Raw genomic sequence first — 27999 nt, forward strand, 5'->3', positions numbered from 1 at the left:
GGGAATATTTCTGTTAACTGCTATTAAGGAACACTCAACTTTGGGATTATTTTTCACACCACCCCCATCCTGTCCTCACTGCTGCCTTGCTCATTCCCAGGGGGGTCAGGGAAGGAGGGAAAACCCCCAGCAGCTGCCCAGGAGACACAGGAATTCCTGGAGCCTCCCCTGTGCCACGGCCACCGAGGCTCTGGGCACACCTGTGAGCAGCAGACACACCTCAGACATTCTTAATCCCCTACAAAACTGATCTTTCCAGCATGATTTTCTTTTCCCTGAAGCTTCCCAATCCAATCCACTCTGCCTGCAATTTCACTATTCAATGTAACAATGGGGAGGGGCAGGTTGGTGTTCATGGAGCAAGAATTGAGCCTGCAGGAGCATCCCTGTGCTGAGGAGTGGCCAAAACATCTCCCCTGGGAATGCCAGGCCATGGAGAAAGCAGAACCTTTGCTCAGAAATGACAGACACAGATGGGCTTTGGTCAGACAGAATCAGGGGCAGGTTTTACTTTTCACATAATTTTCTGTATTAAAAAATACATCAGTGAAATCTGTTACAGGCAGGGACAGGACTACCGAGTACACAACGTCAATAGACTACTTTCTGATTTTATTTTTGTTAAATTACTTTTGTAACTGCTAAAAAAATAATAATAAAAAAAACCAACCAACCAAAACAAAACAAAAACCTGAAATATTATTCAAGGCTGTTGATTTTCATCTCTTGAAATTTTAGTGACAAGCTCAAATATCAGACCCTTGTTACAGAAGATGGATAACTGACCAGAGCTAGATAAAAACAATACAATTCTCCTCTTCAAAAATAGCTTGGGTTTCCAATGAATTTGTGACCACTGGTCACCAGAAACACACACCTTGAGCTTGAGAAAACAGAGATACAGACAGTATCTGATAAAGTCCTGTCCTCCAAACACCACATGGGAGCTTTTCTCTTCCAAAAGACTCAGTAACAGCCAAGCCTTAAAAAAAAAAATCTCTTTCAATTTCCAACACTATGACTAAATCTCTTTGGGTGGGGCGGGATAAAAACACACATGGTCATTTTCTACCACAGTTCTGTTGTCAGAAGTAATACTGCATCCTTTGTACAACACTGCCCATGTTGCAAAGGTGGAAAGAGAAAGAGTGTGTGTGTATTCCTGTTTGAAATGACAAAGCCCTCTCTAGATTTGCTTTACAAAATAATCAAAACCATAGGAGTAGGGAAAGAGGAGAAAGGAAAGCTGCCTTAAGGGAAATAAACTTTCCGTGCACCACAGTATTTGCTGGGTTATATGGACAGACTGCAGAGCTACTGGGCTGGGAAAGGAATTCTGCACAGAGCCCAGGACATCCCCTCCTGGACATTCCCCAAAGGTCACTCGGAAGTTTGACCTACAGCACCTCTTCCAACACAGCTAGAGCTGGCGCGAACCCGGAGCGGGAGCTGGAGTCCGGCCTCGTGTGACCAGTTAACAGCAGCCAGAGTTGTCCATTGGGATGGCCAGTGGCTCCTGCCTTCCTACCATTTGATCCCAGTTTCCAAAAAAAAAAAAATAATTATAAAAGTGTAGGTGTAGGTGTATTTATAACAGAAGTGTCTGTTTGTCTAAACCTCACCCCTTTCTCTCGTATCCTCTCGAAGAGCTCAAGGATCTCCACGCGTTCCTTGGCAGCAAGGGCTGCCAGCCAGCAGGCTGGGAAGTCACCTGAGCCACAATCTAGCTCTCCATGCCCACCAGTGTGAGGGTAGATTTTACACAACCATTTTCCTTAAAAATATCTCACAACTTTTAAAAATCCTAAACAGATAAAGGATTTATGCACCAATCCAATGGGTGAGTTCAACTTGGATTTGTTCTGAGCATTGATCGGTGCTGCAGGACGTTGGGACTTGCAGCTTACACAGCTTGCTTCCTTCCAGTTCCAGTTTGTACATCCACTGTGGTACAAAATCTGCCTGTAGGTGACATTATCTTGGCTTTTTTTGATACACATTTTCCAAAGGCTGGACGTATTCACATTTTGGTGCTTCTGATGTGTATTCAAAGGAAAATACCCCACTGCAGTTAGTCTGATAACTCAATATCAGAGTCCTCTGATTTGACTTTGGCAAGTTCTTCGTGTACCTCCCTCACCATAAGAATCCTTGTTAACATGATGTCCAAGGTTCCTGGGTCTATTGGCAATGTGGAATACCATATGGGGCTGTTGGGAACACAGGAGCGCTCGGGCTGCAGGTAGAACACATCACTCCTCTGCTTCACGCTTTCCGAGCTGCCAACACAAAGCAAACAAGGTTTAGGAACGTCGGGCTGCATTTACAATCTTACCAAAAGTTTAAGAGAGTGTCAGCAAAGAAATCAAAGTTACATTGGCATGGCAACACTGTCTCCCCCTTCCTAGCAGGGAACAGTTAAGTTGTTTCCAGGTCACTCAGGATTAGTTGCTTATAAAGAAACAAAGAAAATCAAAGTAAACTTCTTCACAGCAGAGGTTCTTTAGTGTCATCCAATTAATGGCAGAATGATAAATGCATTTCACATGCAATCTCTGAGTGAAACTGGTTCTGGGATTCCAGAATTGCTGCATAATGTGGACAAGTGGAAATGGCCTCAAGGCTTAGACTGGATATAAATGAAAATTTCTTCACTGAAAGGGTTGTCCAGCCCTGGCACTGCTGCCCAGGGCAGGGGTGGAGTCCCTGTCCCTGGAGGGATTTAACAGCCACGTGGATGTGGCACTTGGGGACATGGGTTGTAGTGCCCTTGGCAGTGCTGGGGGAACAGCTGAATTTGATGAGCTTAGAGGGTTTTTTGAACCTAAATGATTCTAAGGTGCTGTTTAAGAGTGAATAAAACTAAATCCCAGCTTGCCTGGCCATGCTGCAATGCTAAGCCCATCTGTTTGAAAGCCTGACTGACTCCAAGGCAGCTTTCAGGCTCTGGTAGGATTCTAAGTCTCTAGAGCCAGGATCCCTCCTGCCTGGTTTTGGGATAATCACACCAAAATAGCAAAGGGAATTTGTCCTGTTGCCTGCACCACTGCTGAGGCTCAGCTATGAAATATGATGGGGAGCATGAAAATGCTTTCCCAGCCCAAGAACAACTAAAAGATTCTAATAATGTGCCAGTGAAGACAAGGAAGATAAGAAGAGGGAGAGAAAGAGTCTGGACAGCTGCATGCCTGTCTCTGCCTCAGTAATGGGATATTGGTTGTAAGCTCAGTACATTTCTGAGGGTGATTTATCTGAGTTTCAGCTGACACTAATGAGATGCTGTTTCATTTTATATGTGTTTTTCCTTTGAAGAGAGAAGAACATCATCTTCCACCTGCTCAAGGATCTAACTGAAGTTTATATAGAAACAGGAGAGAAAAATTATTTATATCTCTGTCCTTGCTATAGTCTCCTTCCTAACTCCTAAACAGAAGTTAATCTCACAACTCAGCAGGCAAAATTTATCAGGAGTTTTACCTAATTCACTCTTCTTTACACTCTTTCACAAGGAACATAATGTTCCTTGGGTATTAATTACAATCTCCTCACAACAAGGATGGTGTATGGGAATTAAGGGAGATGAGAATGCCATGGGCACTTGTGGATATTCTCAGCTCAGTCAGAGAGAAAGAGAAAGGTTTTCTAACCAGGCAAGAGCCTGCAAAACAGTTGGGAAAGAATGTAAATAATTCTCTAATCTATCTTGTTATTCACATGTTTATAGATATGTTCTGCCACTGTGTGTCATTCACTGCACACCAAGGTGTGACATGTTTTCACTCTAAGAGCAATGAAATTAGTCTTCTCGATGTTCTCTGTGTATAGAGGGGTACATTTGAAATAAATCAGAGCTCATTTTCTTTGCCTTCTGATCTGGAGTTCTCTGTTCCCGTCCTGCTCAACAGCAACAGGCTCTGTAGTAATGTCCCACATTTATATCAAAGAATTTATTTATTTAAAGAATACATCTCTCTCTGTAACTCTGTTCTTAACACCAGTAACAAAAAAACAAAAAAAAACAAAAACTGTTTGGGGGTCTCACAGCAGTGCTGCTGTTGGAATTCCTGTTCTGCTCCCACTGAGGGACTGGGAACTGGGGAGAGGAACCACAGCACAGGCACAGAAGGTCTGAGTGGGCTCCTTGCCCAAATGCCTATTCTAGTCTACACACAGACCAAAACTCAAGTTCTGTCACTTACCATTTTGATAAGTAAAATTCATAAAGTCGGACTGGACACCGGAGGGGATTATCTGTGTTTTCAGCCATTTCCACTGCTGTTGGAACCTCCTCATCTTCACTGCGTTTCCTTTTGCCTACTGATAATTTATCTGGATACACAAAAATGGCATCACAGAAGTTCAGTGAAAAGCAGCACCTTCAGAAACAAGGCCTGGTGTGTCAGCCCAGCACCCCGTGGTGACTGCATCACCCAAACCCACTCCTTGAACCGGTTCTGTCACATGTCACCATCCTAACATGGTCACCTGGTGTGATCTGCACATCCTACAAGCCAGGTCCACAGCCCATTCCTCATCTAGAAAACCCACAAGAACTAGCAGGTAAACATGGAGGATACAATTCTACTTATTAAATATGAATTCATGTAATGCACTGGAACTATGAACTGAAGAAGCCAAAAGGATCAAAGACTTCCCTTTCCCAAGTGCCAAAATTAACTGAGAACAAAAATCTGTGTGTCTTTGTCCTGGGTCTGTGTGGGGAACAGACCAGGCAGCCCCAGTGGAGAGCAACAATATGGGGCTTGCACTCAGAGGCAAATATGGGAATTATAAAAGCCACAATAAAGGTTTGGACCTGCAAAACCCAAGATTATGAAGTGCTGAGAAAAGGACTTCAGGAAAGGCCTTTAACTCCTGCAGTATTAATAGAGCTTTATGCAAGATGTTATGAACTACTATTAAACAAATTTGCAGCCAAATCTGTGACACCTTTGTAAGTTTTTCCTGGGTGCCTTGGCTCTTTGAGAATTTCTCCTTAAAGCAGTGAAAAATACTGCAAATGTATTCAGGATAACAGCATATGCTTAGCTCTGTTTACTGCATAACATATTTCTCCCCAGTCTTTTTTAAAAGAGAAGCAGACAATACAAAATCACAGAATTCTCTGATTCTGTAATTCAGACCACACAAATGTGACTGCCCAAACACTAATAATCAGAGAGCACTCACCTGATTCTACCTCTTGTTTTTGAAAGGGTGGGAAAAAACGTAAATATGTCATCTTAGTATTATACTTCAGAGTTCGGGTGCGCCTCATAACATGGGCAAAGGACAGTTTCAGGTGCTCACTGACATTCTTTAGTTGGAAGTATTTGGTGTTGAAGAACAAAAGGGTGTTCAACAAAACGATGGGGGAATATGCACCCAGCTGCTTACATTCCCACAAGTGTTCCTCTTCAATTCTTGAGAACATATAACCTACAAAGGATGGGCAAAGAAAAAAGAAAATAGTTATTTATGCATATAAATCCTCTTTTAGCTAACCTCTATTTATGAACCACAGATCAAATCAAAATCACACCTATCATCAACTGTAATCCAATAAAACCAGAATAGTGCATGGGCAAACATAAGAGGGAGCATGGAGAACCAAGCTGTGCAACAGCATGATCTTCCAATACCTGAAGAGAAGGATAAAAAGGAACTGCAGACACCAGCAGATTCTCACTAAGTTCTAATTTCACTGTATTAAACCACAGTCAGCCAACTGCAACAATGTGTAATTCCTACAACATGAAGTATGAGTTTCAAATGGCCCATTTTATGTATAAATAGTCCATTGTGATTATCCTAATTTAGGGAAGGGAGATGTGGGGGCTTAGAAGAAATTTGTTGTAAAAAAATATCACTGTGTGCAGCAAACTATAGGTAATTGGATTATTTCTGTATTAAATAAAAAGTTCATTTTTCTAAATGAAAAGGCAGTTGTGGAGTTGCCAACATCATTCAAATTTCACTGATACTCTAAAGATGTTGTGTGCTCATAGGGCTGGTGTCCAGCTCTATAAACCACATAATCAGGCTTGAAAACCAATTAAAAGTATCTGCAGAATTTGGGAAATCTTAATTTGGAGCTGAGACAAGATTCCAATGATTTGCTAATGTGATCCCCAAACTCACCAGGAGTATTTCCAGTACTAATAGGGAACTATCAGTGCAACTGTACACAGATTGTGCAGTACCTCATCTCAAATACATATTAAATTCTGGCTACTTGTATTTAAAAAAAGAGCTAAAACCTGAGGGAAGAAGAAAACTAATGTGTTGAGTGCCAGAATGGGAATCCTTTCTTTCCAAGGATTGATCAGAGGCAAAGATACATTTAAGTGCAATCATAACTGGTAGAAACAGACATAAAATCCATGGTGTAGTGAGAGCCTCAGATCACATTCTCTTCCTGGCCCTGAGAAAACATTAATTTATGATACAGCTTTGTCATGCAGCTACATAAAACAAGAGAATTGTCCTACCATTTGGAAGAATTGTAGGTTCCCAGATTTTCAAAAGTTTTGTAAGTTCAATCATAAACCTGGAATAGGGCTCGGTGAAAATGTTATCTATTCTACCATTCTCAAACAGGTACTACAAGAGAAAAAACCAGGAAGACAAACAGTTTATGATTATAAAACATTGTAGAGAAGATACAGCACATCAAATTCTTTTCCTTTCCTATGTCCCAGTGTCTTATAGGGCCAAACACTTTGGTGAAATCTCCAATAAAACAGCAAATCAAATTTTCTGCAGGGACTGGGACCACTCCAGTATGAAAAGAAATATCTAGGCAAGAACTATGGTTAATATTTCAACTTCTAGAGCTGTCTTCTGCAAAACCATCTCCCTCTTAATATTTTTGAAAGAGTCTGCCTATAAAAACCAGAATAGTAATTGAGATTTTTTTCTGTTGAAATGAACTTTACATGTTAATACCTCCTGACAAGAGACACGGGCTGCTGAAATTGCTCAACTTGCAGCACCAAGGAAGAAAAGTTCCTTGAACTTTTCAAGGAGCAGTTTAAAAAAGTTTCCTAAAAGTCAGGAGTTTGTATCAATAAGTAAGTCAATAATCCCTGATACTCCTAGAACTTATCAATGGCACTTTGAATTTTAACTCTTTCTACACTTTGTCCAAGCATAGCAAGGAAAAAAAATTAAGATAATTCCATGTCTAATTAAATAGGTTTTACGTCAAAATAGCTGCTGACTCTTTATCTCAAAATGACTGTTTCAGAACAGGATCAAGCAGGCTGTTCTAAAGGAAACAGAAATGTACTGAACACTGAGTTTTAACCACAAATTAGCATTATTCAGGGTTTGTACTGCTACTGCTGCAAGGTTGGTAATAACTACATTATTCTTAGTAGTCACTAATTACAATGCAGTTATTCCTAATGTATTTTCCCTGTAAATATTGCCAACACAACAGGTATCTGTCTTGGCACTGAGAATCCTTCCTGGGCAACCTCTTCCACATGAAGTTATATATTGGAAGAGCACTGTGCAATTATTTTACATCTAAACCATTCCATCTTAAACCAAGGATTTCTGAGGAGCTTATCTAAAGCTTTCCTAAAGCTTTTTCTATCTTTCCTAAACATGAAAAATTATCAAAAAAGTTCCAAATTCAAGTACTTGTGTCTAGGTAGAAACACTCAGCCCCAACACCACATTTCTATAAGGACAGAAGGATTTGGTCACTGTGATTTTAAGAAAGCCCAGAAAAATGGGTCATATATAGGATTAAGGCAAACAATGAAACACAAAAAAGAGACATTCTTGCCTCCTCTCTAAAGCCCAAGCTGCTCTGTGGAACTGTGGATGTCCCATAAGTAACCAGAGCAAGTTCTGCATGTTCTCAGCAGTGCTCTAAGTCCCAGAGTTACCTGCTGAATTCCAAGGCACAAGTATAAGATGCTGTCAGGGTCGTATTTTTCTCCGTTTGGTCTCCGCACCTCTTGAATAAACTGGCACAAGCCAAAACTCAGCTCAGCAAATGTGCATGAGAGAATGTCCTCCTTGAGCTTCACAGGATGAACTGGGGTCGAGGAAATTAGAAAAATAAATGCAGCACATTAACTCTTCCCAAATTCCTTATTATTTCATGTAGGCAGAACTCCTAAATTTCTGTCTCATACATTAATTACCCTGTATGACTAAAGGGTGAACCCCGTCCTATCTGTTGGTGAGAACTGAATGATTTGGCCAATAAAACCCAGATCAGTTGCATGTGCAATCAGTATAAATGTTACAGTGGAGGCTGCAGGAATTTAGAGGCCAGACATGTAAATGTTTGGGAGTCTGCTGAACCCAAAATTTGGGACAGCAATGGCTGCAATGAGTTTAAGGCAGCCTGGGGCTGACAAATGGGTTTCACCACTCCAGATGGACTCAGGGGAGTGAGAGGCTCACCAGAGTCAGAGAAAGACCCTGAGCATTTCTGGCCATGAGTTGAGTGCAGCATATCCCACTTCTTAAAGGAAGAAGGAAGGAAGAGTTCAATGGGACGTGCAGGGGGTTTGGAAAGGGAAGCAGCACAAGCAGGAATTGATTGATCAAATGATCTGCAATGAAATTACCAGGAAATGCCTGCTTGGGAATAAGCAGGGACTCATTCTGGGCACAGTTTCCTGGAAATGACTGTAATATTTACTTCCTTGGCCTCAAGAAGAAAACATAGTAACTCAAGTGAATGTTCCTCTTCTGGGAAATAAACCCCATCTGTTCTCATGGAGTGACAGCAAAAATTCCAAGTAAGAGATGAAAAAGCTGATCTCATCCTAACTAGAGTTTTTCCCTTTGCGAGTCTTTCTTATCAAAGTCCTGCCATGCTTAGTTCTTTAAATTGCAGAAGTATTTATTATGGTTTGCTCTCTTCCCCACCACTCCCAAAGGGCTCAACTCTATTCCTAATTTAAATTCTTGGCTTGATTCTGAAAATTTGCCCACAAAACTCAGTGCAATGATGTAAGATCTGAGACCAGGGAAAAGGGGAGTTAGACACTGCCAAATCCCAGTTCTGGAGGGCTTTTGTAAAAAAAAATAAAATAATTCATCATTGGAAAAATAAACAAAATTGTATTTAATTGTCATTATCTATCACCACTGTGAGACAGACATAAGGTGCAATAAAGTTAGATTCAGGCAGGTTGCAGCACAGAATGGACAGACTTGAAATGTTTCTTTCCAGCTGTGAAGCCTAGAAATGAGGTGTTAAGATTTTGATGTTGGATCACACAGTTTTTTTACAGCACACATTTCTGCTGACCAACAAATACTTTGGGAATGTGCCAGCTACAGATAAAATGGATGGGGCCAAGTTGGTGTTGTCAACTTAGAATTATGGCCTGATAGATCTGTAATTTCATGGTTCTATAATAGCTCAGAAAAGCTCTGCAGCTGCATAAAGCATCTGTGCTACAAATGAAGAACTACTGCGTGCAAAGGAAGGCAAAGTGGAGATTTCTAATGCTTTAGAGACTTTTTTTTAAAGGAAACAGATGAATTTAGAATGCAATAGCTATGAATTTTATATGCATGGAAAGATGCAAGACAAAATTCTATAAAATCTGTTCTCTATTAATGGGCATTGCAAAACTCAGTGGTATCTAATCCTAATTTTTACTTGAACAATGAATCAAGCCAAGTGCTCTTAAACTAAGTATTTCTGTTTCTACTGAGAGACAAATTTACCTGAAAACTTCAGGTCCCCTTGTTCCTCCTGTGCATTTTTCCATTGGACCCAGTTTTTCCAGGCATTTACCCCATACATGTATTTGAGGGTCATCCCAGAAACAGAGCAGCCGGGGTAGGAGCCCTGCATCAGACTCCGGGGCTCCACAGCAACTACAGACTTCTTCCGTCCCTACAGGCAAGCAAAGACATCCAAACAAAGCAGCACTTCATCAGCTCCTCATCCATGGGTGGTTAGATGAGGGTACATAATGTGGTTATTTCAAAATGTAAGGGGTTTGTGTTCCAGAAGTACTTCCTTACCCTTCTTTTTGGCTGTGGGAAGCCATCCCTGTGTCTCCGTCTTGCCCGTGAACGTGAATGTAAACCCGGTCCTTTACTGAGAGGGTCAAATGAGTCTGAAGTCAAATCAACACCATGAAGAGTTTAATCACGTGATTTAGCAGCCCAGGTAGAAGTGTCACTGTCACTGAGATACTATGGAACACCTCACAGCTGACAATCACACCTGTATATTCAAGTAATCCTGCCATTTGACTAAGTTAGCAATCTGTGTGCTTGCTGTATAAAGATAGTAAATTCTCAGTAGGACAAAACAGTGGGTGCATTTATTCAGGCAAACATGAGCTTAGCTGCCACTCCACATGGATTATACCCAGGGATACAGAAGTGATGCATTCAAAGGAGGTAAGCAAGAACTTCCTGCTACTCCTGTCAGGGGTTCTGCAGAGTGCTGTCTTTAAAGGCAGCAGTAATATTCTAAAAATAGTATTATTTTGTAGATGTGATCAACTATTGCAGCTTTAAACATCCACTGTCACTACATGAAAACACATAAGCAGGCTGCTGGGACAATGTTCATGCAGAAAATGGTGTGTGGTTTTATAAAACAACGAGTTTTTCTCCACATGACACTGACCTGATGGGAAATCTGCCTCCAAGTCCTGTTCCACATCAGTTTTGGAGAACTGCTTGAGTTCTGGATCAGGTTCTGGCAGGGCATTGGATCGTAAGGCGTAGTGATTCAACTCCTCCTCCCAGCTGTGTGGAGTGGACACTGCTTCTGATTCCAGATCTCCACTGTACGTGCTGCCCTGGTCTGCAACGAGAGGGACCACAGGGACCATGTGCTACAGGAAAGGCAGAACCAGGAGTTTGCAAGAAAAGATGCAATGGATCAAAATCCATTTGCAAAATAAAGAAATCTGACTGACCTTTCTCAAATATCTTGGGGTCCAGGAAGAGCTCGTGCTCGGATGTTTGAGATCCTTTAGAAAAAGAAGGAAATCTGTATCTACACGACTGGCAGTTTGCACAACTAATACAAAATTCTTTGAACAGCAAAAACCTATGTGTTAGTCATAACATGAACACACATGCTGTGCCTTCTCCTCCACTGGAGCTCTCCTAGCAGCTTTCTACTTGGTTATGCTATTGCAGGGGAGCAGAAATCACAACTAACATAGGTTTGCTTTTCCAAAGGCTTCCATCCCTCCCTGTTTGTTATTTGAGTCATCTGTAGACCAGTAGGATATTTTGTTTATCTCTTTCCAGCTTGTTTCACTTTCATTACATGGATTGGTCACTCTCTAACAAACTCTGCCCTGCCTCATCCTTCAAGAATCCTCCATAAAGCCTGACAGGAAAATTTTCTTTTAAGGCAGCTGCTCTGTCTTCTTGATTTTGACTCTTCCTTCTAACACATGATGTACTGATGTGGAGGATTCTACATCTGGTAACCTGCCCCTGTCACCACAAGTCAAATCAGCATCTAGAATCAGGCAAAGGGAAATTTCTGTGGTGAGAGGACCCTCATCTCACTGCATTTCATATCCTTTTTAAAACCACCACCTACCACCATGAGAGTGTGTTTTTTCTCTCTCTGCATCTTCTGCAATCATTTCTGCCATCTGAAGGAGATCAGCTTCAAATGGATTAATGGAAATCTTTTCCTTGTTTTCCTGAATATTTTCAATGATCTTATCAGCATTATCCGGGGTAGTTGGGATGAGCATGGGAACTGGTACCTATGGAACATGTGGAAAATGTCAGAACATACTTAGGGGTGAAGGGATACAGCAAATACACTAGGGAGGTCCTTCCCATTTAACCTTATGTATTTTTTAGGACTACTAAAATGAAATTAAAAATAACTCCAGACTGGACAGCTCTGTACTCTCCCTACAATTTGGTAGCTTTGTGTGATAATGTTTAACCAAATACGATGTAATAAGGAAGGAAATGGCACCAAGGGCTCCAAACACCACTTGCACGACCAGACACAGCCCCCAGTGACACAGTGCAGGGTGTGCTGGATGCAAAACAAGCCTGCAAACCACTGCCTTCTGTAGTGAACTGCAGCATAACTTACAGGTACTGGCATTCCCAGGGGAACTGGTGTGTACTGGGTGTAGAGGTGGAGGGGCACTGGCACAAACACTGGTACAGGAACAGGAACCACAATGATCTGGGGTTGAGCAGGTGCTTCTTCTTCTGTTATACCAAAAACAGAACAGACCAAAAATTGTTGGAAAATACCATACAACAACCTGAAAACTAGTTAAGGTTTAGTAATACATTCAAAAATACTCTCTGTTACATAAATCATGTATTACTCTCTCAACTGCAGTACAGACCATTCCAACAGGGCTAGGAGATCAGACACCCACCTGTCTGGCATTCTTTGTTTTGTGTGTGAGGTTTGCAGGAGGTGGCCTTAGTCTGGGTGATTGGCTTACACAATAAAGCTTTGTTTTTCAGAAGCCTGGGTGGTTTTGATGATGGGAGCTTTAGGGCATCTGTCTGGGTACTTGCCTGTTTGGAAAACACAAACGAGGGTTGAGTCAGTATTGGTTTGAAAGACCAGAGTTTGTTCTATACTAGGGGAAGCTTAACAATTTTAAACTGCATTTGCTGATAAAAATGATCACTTAAAAACTACTGCAAAATAAGCTTGCTTATTTGGTGCTTTCTGGTCTCCATCTCAATTTACTTTGATCCAGCAATAATGTTGTTTAAAGCTAATTTTGCTAATAAAGCTTATTTTGTTAACAGTGCAGTGAACAAATCTGCAAGAATATTTGTTTTCTGTCGTCAAATAACTGCTATAAACTTTTGACCTTGGAATTTTACTGATGGCAGAGATATAAAGAGGAATTATATTAAGATACTTTTGATGACTAAAAGTCTGGCTGATACAGACACCAATGAAACTGAGTAAACTAATGTGAAAGCACTGAAAACAAATAAATGTAAAAAATGAACAGCAATGCTGGCAACAGCAGTATCATTTCCTGACTGACTATTCATGCTTGTACTAATGTCCTGCTAACTGTAATTTTCAGTCATGCATTCAAATAACAGGATCTGTTTCAAGAGGGAAAACTCATACTCTAATCCATAAGTGACACTCCAGCTAAAAGCAAAGCTGTCAGTCTTCCAGAACCTACAGCTACATAAAAGCATCTCTGTATTTTAGGAGAGCTGCAAGATGTTACACCACACACCTCAAAGAGCTCAGGAATAGGAACTCTCTGAATTATCCCCAGGTAAGTGGTGACAGTGGCTCCCCACAGCTCTGTTACCACACTGACAGGGAGTGGGGAAGGAAAATGAAGCTGCAGGAGCTTGGTCACGTCAGTCCCAGCAGCACAGGCTGGTCCCCTCCTCCCAGGCTGGTCCTTTTGCTATCCTATCCCACTTCTGGGCACAAAAGGCAGCCTCAAGTGCAGAAGCCACACGTGAATTACTTGGGAACCACAGACACCTCAAGAGTTACAATCTGACAAGTTTTGCCTTAACACATCCAATCTGCCAGTGGACACAAGACTTTTGCATCTAAGTTCTATCCATTTTTTAAAAAGCATCTGCAAGCTGGATGATTTTTAAATCCTCATCAAAAATTAGTTACAAAACGATAGTGCCAAATTCTTGGATACTTTACTTGTTATTGATACAATCTGGGCAAAATTGAAAAAAGTCTCTTGTAAAACTTACATCTCCTATTGTTTTTGCTGTCACAGTAGGGACTGCACCTGTGAAGGAAAAAAACAATACAATAACATGTCTACTTATCATCAAGAACCATAATCCATATTCTGCCAAGGTCAAGAAAAAAAAATTCCAATTAAAACTCATTCCCTGATGTATGTACATAAATTTAAGTCATTATTTATACCTAGATAAAGGAAGGACAAAAGCAATCATCTGCAGCGATGTGAAGCATAATGAAGAAGTGGCCGTTGTTCTCAGTAAAATCCCTGAGCAAATATAAATGTTCAGGAATAGAGATGTAAAAGTACAGGCATCGTATTCAGCTGCCTTACCCTGTAAAACATTGTTGGAGTTAACAGTAGGCTGGGCAGCTGGGGTGCTTGCAAGGGACACCACGTTTGCTATGACAGGGGTTGAGTCCTTTCTTAAAGAAGGAGGGCCTGAGGAGGAGGCTGGTGCCATGGAAAGGTTTGCTGGACACAGTGGACAGAAGAAAATGAGAATAAGCAGTAAGATAATTGAGAAAAAAAGCATTTCTGAAACAACACCCACCCTTCAGATCTGTCTCCAGATGAAAGAGGCTGCTGTGTGAGAAGGGGATGTAGGTGTCAAGTTGTAGCATTTCGGTTTAAGCAGGAGCCAGTTCCACAAGCAAATCAAGCAAGAAGGGAAAAGAGCTCCCACCAACGTAAGCAGCAGATTGCACCAAATTGAAACAACGTGCACCAAGCTGAACATGGCCTTTAGTGCACACTAAAAACTTCCAGTTAATATTTTATTGGTTTTGGGTATCCTACTTTTGCAGCCACTCAGTGGGAAATGATGCCCCTCTTTAGGATCAGTGATATCCCTGCCTTTTGTCTCCCTTTCTGTTCCTGTCTTTGAGGGCCTTTCAACTCTTTGTGTCTCATTCCCTACAGAAACTCATAGTTCCTAATCCTGTGGACTTCATTCCTACCCTCATTCCCATTCCACCTGCACAAGGGAACAGCTACAGCACTCGTACACCTTGGGATTGATACTTCCCAAGAATCAACACTTAATGACACAGAAATGGGAAGTCTTCATATGCCTACAGACTGCACAGAAGTGGCTGGTTTAAGTGCATATATAGGAGTCTGTATTTAAAACCATTAATCTACTAATTTCACCACTTGATTGTTAAAAGAATATTAACATTCTACCCTATCTTCTAGGTGTTATGAAGACAGGGTAGATATTTAACATGTCTGCAGTAGATATCATTACATTTTACTCCAATGAACTCCGCCTTTGTTTCATGAAAGTGACTGAAAGCAAGTGCTTTTGCTTCATCTTCTCTAAAATTTGTTTGGTACATGAAGCAACTGCATTTCATACCTATGGAAGTCTGAAATGGTCTCAACTAAGAGTGATCTAAACCAGAGCCCACTCAACAGCAACAGACAAGCTCCCCAGGAGAAGACAGATCTTAAAGAGTTCACTGGAGTGAATTTGCAGATAAACATCCATCTCACTCCCCCACACATCAAAAGGCAACACCATCCCCAGCCTGCTTTACCTGTGTTGTTTGGGAGTGGAGGGTCAGGAGCACCTTGCTGTTTACAGAACAACAGAATACAAAGCAGATTGCAAAAATGCTTCATCTCCCCTTGCCATTTTATGGACTCGCTGAGTTTACCTTGTCTCTTACAACCATCACACTTTGCCATCTAGGAAAATAAGAGTGAGGAAGGAATTGAACACATCTGGAAACACCAACAAGGGGTATAGGTGCAAAAACCTAGAGGATGTGAGAATATAGCTTACCTGGTAAAACAAAACCGTGAATTTAGACATGCACTCCTCTGAGCAAAATTCCTCTGTTTTCCCCCCAAAGTGACTCTGGACCAGTTTGGGGGAAGTCTGTAAACAGTAACTGCACATTTTACAGTGGTTTCCCCAGCGCTTAGACAAGTCGTGTTTATAGAGCAGTTTACAAACTAAAAGAAAACAACAAAAACATTCTTTAATACCGATATGATAATCCCTCAGCACTCCTAATTCCTGTACTAAGTGATGTCTGTAATAATTCCTTGAAACATACCATTAAAATGTAAAGTGTGTACAGGGTTCTGTGTTCCTAAACCTAAAAAACAGATTCCTAACTTAAAAATATTAGATTTCTTTTAGTATTACTGATAATTTTAAGGCAAAACACTTGTGACTTGATTTCTCTGAAAGAGGGTTTTGCCCTTTCTTACCTTCACTACAGAATGTTCTCTCTATGCCTGAGACTCTCACTGTCTCCTTGATAATTTTCTCAAACCTGCAGTATTCACACAAAGCTGTCATATTGCCCTTCTTCTTATACTCATCACAGCAGGTCTTCCCACAGAACTGGAACATTTTACCCTGCAACACAGCCAGAATATTTTGGTTTCAGTGTTTGAATGAGTCACATCCCAGATAATACATTTAAATTGTTAATAGAAATGCAGAAGAGTATTTATACCCTTAGAAATCAGAACAGAGCACTGGCAGATGAGTCTCCCCATTTAGTTTTATAATAAAGCAAAATTTCTTGCAGAAAGCCCTCACCAATGTGCTTTGTCCTTGGATTAAAAGCTACATCCCTGGGTCCAAGAGACAGGGATGTGTTTATTTAGACAGGCAATTGTTTGGTTTGGGGTTTTTTTTGAAGTTCTTTTTTTTTTTTTTTCTGGTTTTAAGACCATAGAGATAGTATCAGTATTAATTTGATATTGGTTAAACCAAATCAATTTCAAAACCCTTTGCAGCAGGTCTTTGCAAGCAACAAAGCAGTACTGACAGACTAGTGCACATAAACCACACTTCTTTGGGTTTCTGTTGTGAAAAAAGAGCATTGAAAGCCCTGATCTTTATTACCTTGTAATCAAGCAGTTCTGGTTTGGTGGCAAATGATCTGTTACAGTGCTGACACTTGATTTTCACAACAGAGCGGGTAAAGGTGACCTGCTGGCACTGGGCAGCCAACCTCTGGAGCCCTGCTGCAGCTGGGGTGCTCGTGGAGCTGGGGGACACAGTGGAGGTGGTGCCAGTGGCTGAGACCACTGTCCCCGAGGAGATGCTCACAATGACCTGGCCCTGAGACAGGGGCACCACTGAGGAGTTCAGTCCTGCAGGCTTGTTGAACAGATTCTGTGGGAAAGCAAATAGACAGGCTTCACTTTACAGGGTTACATCTTGCACCTGGGTATTTCCACCATCAATTTAGCATTCTGTTAATTCAGCTAAGAAGAAATCCTAGATGTCACACCTGAAAAGCTACTACACAATTGTAGCTGCAAAAATTGCGTATGCTCCCATCTGACATAGCCAAGTGATACTGAGGGTTTGCTGAGGTTTTACAGCTGTTGCACTGAACTTGAACACCTGAGGGTGAAACAGAGAAGAAAAAGTGATTTATGCAACATCAAGTTGTATTGCAGCTAATTTTGCACCGTGCATACAAAAACAGAGTCTGAATGATGAGCCAAGGCACAGACAGAAGCCCAAGACGACGTTTCCACAGATTCAGAAGCAGACACTGCAGCTGCTGTGCCTGTTGCTTGCCAGAAATTTAATTAATCTCCCAGTATCCCTAGGATGTCAGTAAGCATTTTTCTATTTCCACATGAAAAATAGCTGAAAATGTTTGCCTAGCTCCACGCAACATTGGGCAGAGGTAATAAAGCTGATCACCCCAGGGAATAAGGGCCAGGAGAGTCCCAGCAGTGGCATGGCACATGTCCACACAGGAGGTTTGTCTAGCTGGGAAATCCACCAGCTGCACTTCCAAGAGCAAAAAAAAAAAAAATAGATTTAATATTGGTTATCGTGTGGAGCTCCCTAAAACCAAAACTGAAATAGCTGTACTGTCACTGCTACATTTATTTACAATAGAATGCCCTTTCACTCCCATCTCAGCACTTCCCTTAAAAATAGAAGCCACTTCCCACCCTCCCAAAAAAAGAATATCAGCCTTAACTTTCAAGGCAAAGAAAGTTGGGATATGAGCCACAGGAAATGAAGTTTCTATAGAAGTAAAAGGATAAGCTTACCTGAAGAAGTGACCATTTTTACTCTGTAGGCTGACAAACAGTTAACAGAACAAAACAGTTCCATCTTCCCCAAGTTATTTGCGCCCTCCACCATCTCAGCTGAAGATCTCAGAGATTTACACAGTGTGCAGGGTGTAATTTTAGCTGACTTCTGTGAAAACAGGGAAATTGCTTGTTCATTTGAAACTAGGCATTGTTTTATTAACCTGGAAATTGTCACTAATATATAAAATATTTATAAAATGTGCCGGTGTGCTCGAAACAGCATTTGTTTTACAGCTGAGTTATGTATGTTGCAGAGTCATTGATTTGAGCTCTGATTTGAGCTCCTTCCCAGGCCACTTGAACCAGTAGCAGGCTGTCTGGGTACTGCAAACACTCCTGCAGGTACTAGCACAGATCAGCACCTTGTAGCAGACAACTTCCAACATCTTGCTGAGGGGATTGACATTTTGGTTGTGGTCTTTAATGCATCAGCTGTGTAGGTAAACAATATTCCCAGTGAAGAGATGAGGAAACAATGAACAGGGAGAAGCAGGTCCCCTGATGATGTTTGATAGCAAAATGGGAAAGAGATCCATCTGCTAGAAATAATCCATTTTCAGTGTGTGGTCTACAAACTTCTTTTGAAGAGAGACACAGGAAAAAAGCCTGATTTTCATAGACACATTTTCTGTGCTTAAGGTTTTTTTTTAAGGTCTTTAAGTTTGGAAAAAACTTTGAGAATTAGTGCACCAGATTATTTTAGTATGACAGCCTTAAAAATGCACTTTGTTCTATCACTAGCTATTCCAGCTCTTCACAGGACAGAACAGAATACAAGCTTTTAGGGATTTTAAAACACCCACAAGTCTCCAGAAACTATCAGAATGTACCTGGCAATTGAGCTGAATGCTGTTTAAAAATCAATTAAAAAGAGATTTGACTTAATCTTATAAGCTTTGAACATACTCTGTTTTCAAGAGAACTATCACATATGGGGTTTTGATGTGTGATATAAAAGCAGCATGAAAATCTTTCCAGCTTATTTAATTTTATCTCCAGATTTGTTTCTGAGGACAACTAATTCTGAAGGTAATTTTCTGGATGAAATACATTTACCATAATTTTTTTTTTTTTAAATTCATTAGGCCTTTTTTGACCTAAGTGGCCTGGATAATGGGACAGCAGAATCAAGTCATAAAATGAAGTTCCATTCTTTTATCAGAGGGCAATTTTTCCTAAAGTAATTGCATTACAATAAATCAATCAATAATTGAGCTATTATAATAAATTAAGGTTCTCTTAAATGCTCAGGTCTTCAATAATCAAAAATAAATATGAAAAGTTTAAAAGTTAAAACCATAATTATCAGCTAATTATTACTTTCCCTTTCCACTTAATTCAAAGGCTACAATGTAATAAAGAATACTCTTTAAGGAGCATCTCAAGGCTGAAAATAGTCACAGGAGGCTGCTGCTTGGGGGATCCCACTGTGTCTTCTCCCACACTGGAATTCTCTGGTAGCTGGTCCAGTGGTGAGAAAAAAACAGAGCAACACATTTGGGCAAAGATTAGGCAGCAAATGATCATCCCTGGAAGTGTTCAAAACCTACTTTGACCTGTGACACTTTGTGATATGGTTTAGTGGGCATTGGGTATTTGGTTGAAGGTTGGACTTGATGAACTTGGAGGGCTTTTCCAACCTTAATGATTCTGTTATTCTTGAAATGACAAAAGCAGTTACTTTAGACCAATACAGCAACTGAAATAATCAACCAGTAAATTGGGTGTTTCTTAAAGCACCTAAAATCAAATTAAAAATTAGATGGATTCTATTTTTAGTATTTTGTCCAAATACAGAATCATGGAATCCCAGAATGGTTTGGGTTGGAAGGGACCTTAAAGCCCACCCTGTTCCACTCCCTGCCATGTGCAGACACACCTTCCACTATCCCAGGTTGCTCCAAGCCCTGTCCAACCTGGCTTTGGACACTTCCAGGGATCCAGGGGCAGCCACAGCTGCTCTGGACAACCTGTGCCAGGGCCTGCCCACCCTTATAGAGAAGAATTTCTTCCCAAAGCCCAGCTAACCCTGCCCTCTGGCAGTGGGAATCCATTCCCCCTCGTCCCATCACATGTACCTGCTTGTAACCTGTCATACATATGGAACTGCAGAATTTTTTGGACTGTCCCTCTATCTGCAGGATGTGACACTGGCCAGAGCCACTGTAGCAGTATCCTCCACAGTATTCACAGCAGTTCATGGTCAGGTTGTTGGCCGAGCGGAACTGGGAGAAACAGGCGTCGCTGCAGAGCTTGTGCACCACGTTCTGGTAATTCACCTCGTGCCTGATCTGGAAGAAAAGGAATATACAGCAAGGACAGGAAGAATATGTGTGTCCATCTCTGAGACAGCAAGTTGTGCTGAGCTAAAGAAATTCAAATGAGGAAAATGGAAATTACCACTGCATTCTTCTGGCACATGCTGCACTTGCTGGAAATGCTGTTGGTGTGGATAGTGACAATGGGCTTCCTTTTCAGTTCATATGTGGACAGACAAGACTGGCTGCAGAAATCCTTACTGGAGTCTGTGTTGTCAAACTGGGCAGTGATTACGTCCTTTGGGTTTAGAATTTCTCTATGGAAAAAGAAACACAAACACAGAGATAAAGGATTAATGTGGGTTTCACGTCAACTTGTTGTTCTTCCTTATTCTGGAGACTAAACATTCTCCAGGAGAGGGTGGATCCATTTAATTAAAACCTTGAATACATTAACTCACTCATGTTTTACTTCATTTTAGGGATTCATAAATCTATTTTTCTTTAGAAGAAATAATGCATAAAATACTTTTTGAAAATGTACTCTAGTTAGTAATTTTGAGAGTGCAATGACATTTTGAAATGGCAGGAAGATGTGGGACCCTCTGAAATACAGTTTTTCATATTTGGCTCATTTAAATCAAAAAAAGAGAAGATGCATTCTGTACCACAGAGGCTTTTAAATCTATGTGTGTATAAAACCCAATTAAGGAAATGGAACTGCAAGCAGACAGACCAATTAACAAGGAACAGCATCAGCCACCAATTTTTGAAGGAAAGCATAAGAGGAGCAGCGCTTCCGACACAGCGAGGGGCACAAGAACAGAACTGAAGCCTTTCATTATCTGCTTGAATATCAATTATTAGTAGAACAAAGGAAAGCACTGTCCTACTTTGAGCAGCTTGAGCAGGTTTTCTTGGTAGAAGCTGGTGGGCGAGAAGCTGGAATGGTGTATCCAGTGAGGCACAGTGTGGAGCAGAAGAGCTGGGTTGAGCCTTTCCTCTGGTAGGCAGTTTGCCCCTTCTGCAGGATTTTTTTACAGCCAGAACAGGAAACCCGAACAGCTGTGCTTGGAACTGAGGGTAGCATTTTACTCATGCCAGAGGATGCCACAGCAGGCTGGAAACCTGATGACAGCTGTGGAACTAAAAAAAAAAACACACAGAGAAAACACAGAGTAAGTGTTACAGATCCATTACAAAGAACTCACTGGTGTGCAGGGGCAAGCACAAGACTCATGGCTTTATTTGGGTTGTCAGGGTCTAGAGGAGAATCAAATAGCAGATGAACTCTCCACAAATACATGCCCTGTGCTGGTTTTCTGCATAGCAGATTTTTATACCCACTCTGAAGATGGAGAATGCACTTTTAACATCCCTTTCATGGAATCATAGAATGGTTTAGGTGGGAAGAGACCTTAAAGATCATCCCATTCCACCCTCTGCCATGGGCAGGGACACCTTCCACTATCCCAAGTTGCTCCAAGCCCCAATGTCCAACCTGGCCTTGGACATTTCCAGGGATTCAGGGGCAGCCAGAGCTGCTTGGGGCAACCTGTGCCAGGGTCTCTCCACCCTTACAGGGGAACATTTGTGTTCTAAATCTTCCCTTAAGACTATTTAACACGTTCAGTTCTCCTATGCATTTCACATTCAATTTTCCTATGCCTCAAAACCACAATTATTTTATAATCTCATTTTCATTCTTTCCAAACCAAACTAGTTCTTCATTCCTACTGGGATCAGACACAACGAACGAAATGCAGAGTGACCTGCAAGACTATCTGCAAAGGTGACACATTTTACAGATTTAAATGAAATTAGTTTTGCCTATTCCTTACCAAGAGGATTGCCACTGACTGAAAATACAGCACTGATTTTCAGCTCCCCTTCCTGAGATTTTGGCTGCTGGCCGTACTCCTAAAACAAAGGGAAAGGAAAAGGAGAACAAATACACACATGTAATAACAGGTAACATGATTCCATTCTTTCACAATGCTGCAATGAACCTCAGGGAAGAGTAGGTTTCCTAAGCCTGCTCCAAAGGCTGGGTGACAAGTGAGCACCACACACAGCTCCTGCTCAGAGCTCCACAGCAAACCACACCTGAGGGGACACAAATGGACAGGTGGGGCTGCCTGGTGCATCCCCCTCTCCAGCTGCACTCCAAGACACCTCAGAATTCAGCCAAAGCTTAAGGAAATCTCTGCTTTCCATTCAATCTTTCCAGCTGGAAGTGCTTTGCAGCCCTTGCCCCTGTTCTGGGAAAGAAGTTTTATCTTCACATAAAGGAGGATAGCAATGAAATAGAGCTGGGACCACGCAGGGGAGCATTCTGCATTAACCAGGAGTTAGGACCTTGGAGCAGCCTAAGGTGAAGCTTTGCAGCAGACCAAGGCTGGCACCACCAGGGCCAGACCATCAGAGTCCCAGCTCCAGCACGAGGGAAATCACCTCACATTTGGTACAGGATGAGAAAATCCCTGGACAGCTGCTGGTGCAATAGCTGACATGCTATAAATGACTGGCTAAGTCCCCAGCAGCTATTCACACTGACAGCACGCTTCCTGCCCCTGCTCTCCCTGGAAATCTGAGCCAGAAAGCAGCTTGGAACACTCCACATGTACATTTTAATAGGCTGAATAACATAATCTCTTGGAACTACAGAGATGATAAGATTTAGCCTACTTACAGTTTGGGAGTAGTGAGGCTTGATGTCATGTTATGACTGAGCTAAATTCACAGCTGCTGCCTGGCTGCCAAGGAAACCAATTCAGAATCACTAAGCAAAAGGAAGCTCTCCCTTTCCCAGTGGCAGTGAGATGCTCCCCCAGCTTCCACCAGCTCCCAAAAACCCACAACAACGTCCACTGAGCACATGCTCAAACTGAGCAATCCTCTCACTCCTGTGGGAAAATTGGGAATTTCTAATCTAGACAACTAAACTATCTCTCAACGTGTTTCCCAGGAGACAGGCAATGGTATTCCTTGACCATGTGAAGCATCAGACTGAAACAATCAAATCTCAGAGAAGCTTGAAGCTGGGTATGGGCATGCTGTGATGAGATTCTTAAGCACCATTTTTATTATTACTACCATTTAAAAAATAATCATTTGCAGACATACAGTTATTTAAGCACTTTAACTGCAATTGTATCATTAGTCAAAAGTAGGAAAAGAAATGGAGGCAAATCCTGACATCAACTGTGCATGATCAAGCAGTTTCACAGCAGCATAACAGTGCTGAAAGCCAAAAACCTTCAGCTCCAACTATTGGTTACAGCAAGAAATGCTCTTATCTTTCAGGAAATATAAAAAAAAAATCCATAAAATCCCCCCCATAGTAATTCCAATCTAAAGCAAAACAAAATGAACTCAGTTCTCCTACTTTTCCAGTATCAGGCAGAGTTGATAATCACAGGATTTTACTCCAGGAAGGAATTTTTTGAACCATACGATATTTGACATTTAAATTCTTCAAGTCTTCATTTTTACTTATTAATATGATCTTTGATAACCACAGACATCTCGCCTTGCATTCCACACAAATCCACACAGCAGATGCCATCTTGGGAGGACAAAAGAAGAGACAGATTTAACTAATCTACACGTGGTTTGACATTCTACAGGTTCAAGGAAAAATAAACCCAAACAATCCCACAGAGACTGAACAAATCAGAAGGACAGTAAAATCTCAAGTTGCAAATATTTTACTTCTTAAATTGAGAGTATTATGGGAAAAGAAGAAAAAGTGCTGGGAAGACAGGCCCGGAGAGCAGAGGAGGTTCAGCAGAAGGACAAAGACTGATGCCAAAAACTAACACCTGCACAAGAACACCAACACTCCCATGTTGGTGCAAAGGGATGCATCATTTTGGGAAGTCTTGCACACCTTTAACATATAAAATCTGGTATGTAACCTAGATATGAGCAGTGCAGAGACAGGAATTGCAGCACAGCTCGTTCCCCTGGTGTCACACAGCAAACCAGTGGCACAGAGATTGGCTGGAGCTCAGCAACCCTGGCCCCAGCACTGCTCAATCCATAGGTCAGACCTTCTCCAGGTTGCAGTTACTGAGTTTTTTACCTGCATCATCATAAAAAGTGTCAGTCTTGAATGAGAAAGTCACTTAAACATACACTTAAATTGACTTCACTGATGTGTAAGTACTTAAATATTTTGCTAAGTCCTTTAAGTGTTCATTTAAAACAAGAACAAACTACTGTGCTTGCAAAGGCAGCTTTTAAGAGGGACGTAGCAGCAATAGCTGCTTTAATTCATATCTCTAATTGTGACCACTCATAAGTTATTTAACAAAATGTGATTTACGGTTTATTTCCTAGTTAGATAAAGTGTCTATGTTGCCACAGATTTAGTTATAGAAGTTTTAGAGCACTGGGCTTTGTTTCTAACTGAAAAGAAAAACATTTTCAGAGACAAGGTAACAAGACATCAAAAAGTTGAGGGGGGGTGGGTTTCATAGTAGTGTAAGAGGGAAAAATCCTTCTACTAAACTATGTTCTTCAAGTTAAATTTCGGTCAACAAACCAAATAAATGGCTGAATTTTTGTTCAGCTTAAGCGGTCAGCTGTCAGACCAAAATGAGAAATGCAATGGGAAACTTACCTCAGAATTACCAGGTTCATCTTTAATTTTGTCTAATAGTCCCTGCTGTGGGGCCATAGCTTTAGCATATTCGTCATCCAAAGGCTCCTTCTTAATTCTAATATTTGGTGCAAAGGAATTCCCCAGCTCTTGTCCAATAGATTCCTTACTAGAAAATAGGTAGCTAGACTCCTGAAACAATAATATGAAAAAGAATTCACCCTCCTGCATCTGCCATGAGGAGTTGGGCTGCTGCCAAGGGGAGTTTGTGTTGCAGACCAAGAGATTTGGGTCCTGCCAAGGTGGGAGAAATGCTGGGCAGCAGCTGCTGCCTCAACCTCCCTGCAGCCCCCTCTCTCATCCCACCCCCAATGCTTTCCACTCCTCTGGCCAAAGCAGAAGACACCCAGCTCTGTAAGTTGGTTGTTTGGGAGTGTCTCTTGTGGATACAGCTGTTCCCTGGCTCATGTGGAAAAAAGGCAGCAGGTCAGGTGGATGCATCCAGCTGTAGGTTCGGCTCACCGGTCACTCCAACCATGCTGAACAGGAAAGTGGCTACCAAAAGAATCCTCAATCCAAAGAGAGGCTCAGGAAATTTTTACAAAATTATATGTACTGTTTAAGTAGCAAAGATGTCTAAGAGTCAGAAGATCAGTTTCCTTAACACTCAAATTTACACTCAAATACAAAATACGTATTTTGAATTATTCCAGCATATCGCTGCACTTGCAAAAGTGGTTGAAAGATCTATAGCTTACCCTGAAGTTAGTTTCTGGAGTTTGTGGCGCTAACTGCGTCCGTAATGTTTCTTCTACTTGATTATGAACTGAGGAAAACATATACATTAAATAGAAATGAATACAGGTTCCAATGCATTTCCTTTAAAACTATCAGAGTCTCATCCTGCTCCCCAACCCGTGTCTGACAGCACCTCACCACTATTAAACTACTCCCTTTCTCCTCCCTGTAGGTAAGGTGGTAATCCCTAAAGAGAATTGACTCTTTTTAAATTATTCAATTGGATCATTATTTTCCCATTCCAGCAAAATAGTTGCAAGCTTCCGACGCAAATTCTTCATTCAGGATTTTCCACACCTCAGCAGGTTCTGAACTCCCCTGTTTTGACATTTAAATCACAAAATACTTTTCAGAGCAACATCTTCCAGCCTTTTCTTTGCTTTCTGATCTTTTGCTTTTCCCCTCTTCTCAGGAAATAGCATCTTCTGCTTTTTTAGAATGTATTATTTAAAAATTTTGGATTTGCCTAGATACTGGATTCTACCATGAGCATTTATCATTCTGGTTTCAACTACTGACTACTTTACCTGATCTTTTAACTGTAGGTATTTACAACTTTCTGAAATACATCTTATGTACAGAAACATTCTTCCCTTGATTTCTAGCTGAAGGTAAAAGTAGAGGTACATCTGTAACTTTGCTTTATTTTAAAAGATATCTTTATTGCTTCTCTATCATCGGTGCCACCTGGAAGCACTGATTTTAAGATGCTGCTGCTGAACATATAAAGTTTAAACCTCAGAACTGTAAGCTGTGAATGTGAACAAGCAGCCAGGAGTCCCTCACGTGCTGGCTCACCCTCCCTCTGCTGAATAAGATTAAACCATGTGTTCCTGCTTGGTTATTCTTAACTCCTTCATTCACTGTTCTGCTGTAACTTTCAAGAGCTTGGAAAGACAAAAATAAGTGTGTAGGCAGCAAGATTATGGAGACTGTCAAATGAGAAAGGGATTTTAGGCTTCTTTGGTTCTCTCCATGTTGGCTGGATGAAGTCCAAGACACAAGTATTTGAGGAAGAAGGGGAGCAGTCTCCCAGGAAAAGCAGATTTCAAGCTATGTTCTGGCTTAGTTCCTGCAGACACTAACTCCTTTCTAACAAGCCTTTCCCTGATACTATCAAATCCATACTGCTTTAAATGCCTAGGCATTAGTGAAGAATTGGTGCTTTGCTCGAAAAATCTTTACTGGCCATCAACTTAACCTAAACTTTATCACCTTGTCTTTTAAGAAGCTCTATGGTCTATAAAAAACAGTGAGAAAAACCAAAAGGAAGCTTGAATTGTCACGCAGCTTGGTTTAGGAAACCACAACAACAAAGCACATGTTGAGGCTCTGTAACAAGCTGTGGAGGACGAGACCTCCCTGACACTGCCAAGCCCTTTGCAAATCCTTCTCCTAACACAAGAGTTCATTGGATTTCAGGGCTCTTCATAAAATGCTCCCCTACACACAGCTCTGCCTGCTCTCTTCAACAAGGTGATGTTTTTAATAATTAGCCCTATTGCTGATTTCTCTCTAGCTCTTTCTTCCTCTTTGCTGGGCAGCCAGGTCTATTATGTCAACAGTTACCTGCTTTGTCAAGAAAACTGCTTTTCAATCTAGAATCCATATCTTTAGGGATTTTTTCCAAGCGTTTTTCACGTTCTTGAAAATGTCCTTCTCTATTCTTGTCCTTTGCTGAAAAAGTCTCTTTGCCATTATCTCGTGTTATGCTAAAATCTTTTCGAAGTGATTTAAATACAGGGCCCTGCTCAAAGGGGGAAGTGAGATCCTTCTGGATTGCATTCTGAACCTGAATTTCTTTTTCACTGTCCAGTTCATGATCTGGAACTCTCTTGCCCTCTTCCAGATGATCTTCATCATGAATTGCTGCAGAAAGAGTGTCTTTTGGAGTGAAATTCTGATCATCTTCGTTGTCACTCCCAACAACAGGTATGCCTGCAAGATCCCCAGAGTTCAGAAAATAATCATGATCATCACCCTGCAGTGAATTCTCAGGTCCTGCTCGATTCGGTACTCCATAAGACAAGCTGTCGAGGGCCGGTGTTAAGTTGTGGTCAGCGTCCTCAGACATCTCTGCATCCAGAATTTCACCACCTAGGGGGAAAAAAATCCCAGTGAACTGTCAGAAAATTGACCTATTTCATGTGTAACAAAGGAGAAGTGTGAGTGTCCTAATCTGGCTGATGCTGCAATTCCTTGAATATTCTCAGCCTTCTTGGGCCAACATTACTGTGAAAACATTGCTGACATAGAAATGGTTCAGTCGCCCTCACCACTCTGAAGCAGAAGCTGAACTGAGTAAAACTAACCAAAGAAAGAAAAAACATTCATTTCCATTCACCTCACTTGTAGCACTTGTGGAGAAGGCAATGCAGGAGGGAATGAGCAGGAAGGGCTGGGACGAGGGCAAGACAGTCTTGTTCAGCAGCAATGACACTTCCAAGAAAGGCTTTGTGAAACTATGACATTAGAGAATAAATAGAAATACTTACATTTTTCTGTAATATCAAATACCGCATCAGATTTATCTTCAAACTGTAAAAAA

General features: G+C 41.3%; 1 protein-coding gene across 2 annotated transcripts; it reads right to left on the minus strand.

Moving 5' to 3' along the window:
* Positions 1–479: 479 nt before the first annotated feature.
* ZMYM4 (zinc finger MYM-type containing 4) lies at positions 480–27984 on the minus strand. 2 transcript variants are annotated; one of them, XM_053998819.1, is made up of 28 exons: positions 27947–27984; positions 27432–27548; positions 25412–25479; positions 24675–24845; positions 21889–21967; positions 20941–21193; positions 20190–20364; positions 19868–20080; positions 17745–17895; positions 16961–17076; positions 16570–16842; positions 15924–16074; positions 15490–15662; positions 15242–15392; positions 14034–14174; positions 13705–13742; positions 12378–12522; positions 12080–12201; positions 11564–11735; positions 10923–10976; positions 10628–10807; positions 10012–10106; positions 9709–9880; positions 7902–8053; positions 6492–6603; positions 5191–5439; positions 4200–4329; positions 480–2279 (listed from the first exon to the last, which is right to left on the minus strand). In XM_053998819.1, exons 2-28 carry the CDS (start codon positions 27523–27525, stop codon positions 2072–2074), a joined length of 4038 nt encoding a protein of 1345 aa, XP_053854794.1. In that variant the 5' UTR covers positions 27526–27548; positions 27947–27984; the 3' UTR covers positions 480–2071. The 2 variants fall into 2 exon arrangements, with proteins under 2 accessions (XP_053854794.1, XP_053854792.1); XM_053998817.1 differs by lacking the exon at positions 14034–14174 and having other exon boundaries at positions 27021–27548.
* Between the last annotated feature and the right edge of the window lie 15 nt (positions 27985–27999).

The sequence above is a fragment of the Vidua macroura genome, chromosome 25, assembly GCF_024509145.1.
Source record: "Vidua macroura isolate BioBank_ID:100142 chromosome 25, ASM2450914v1, whole genome shotgun sequence".
Lineage (NCBI taxonomy): Eukaryota > Metazoa > Chordata > Aves > Passeriformes > Viduidae > Vidua > Vidua macroura.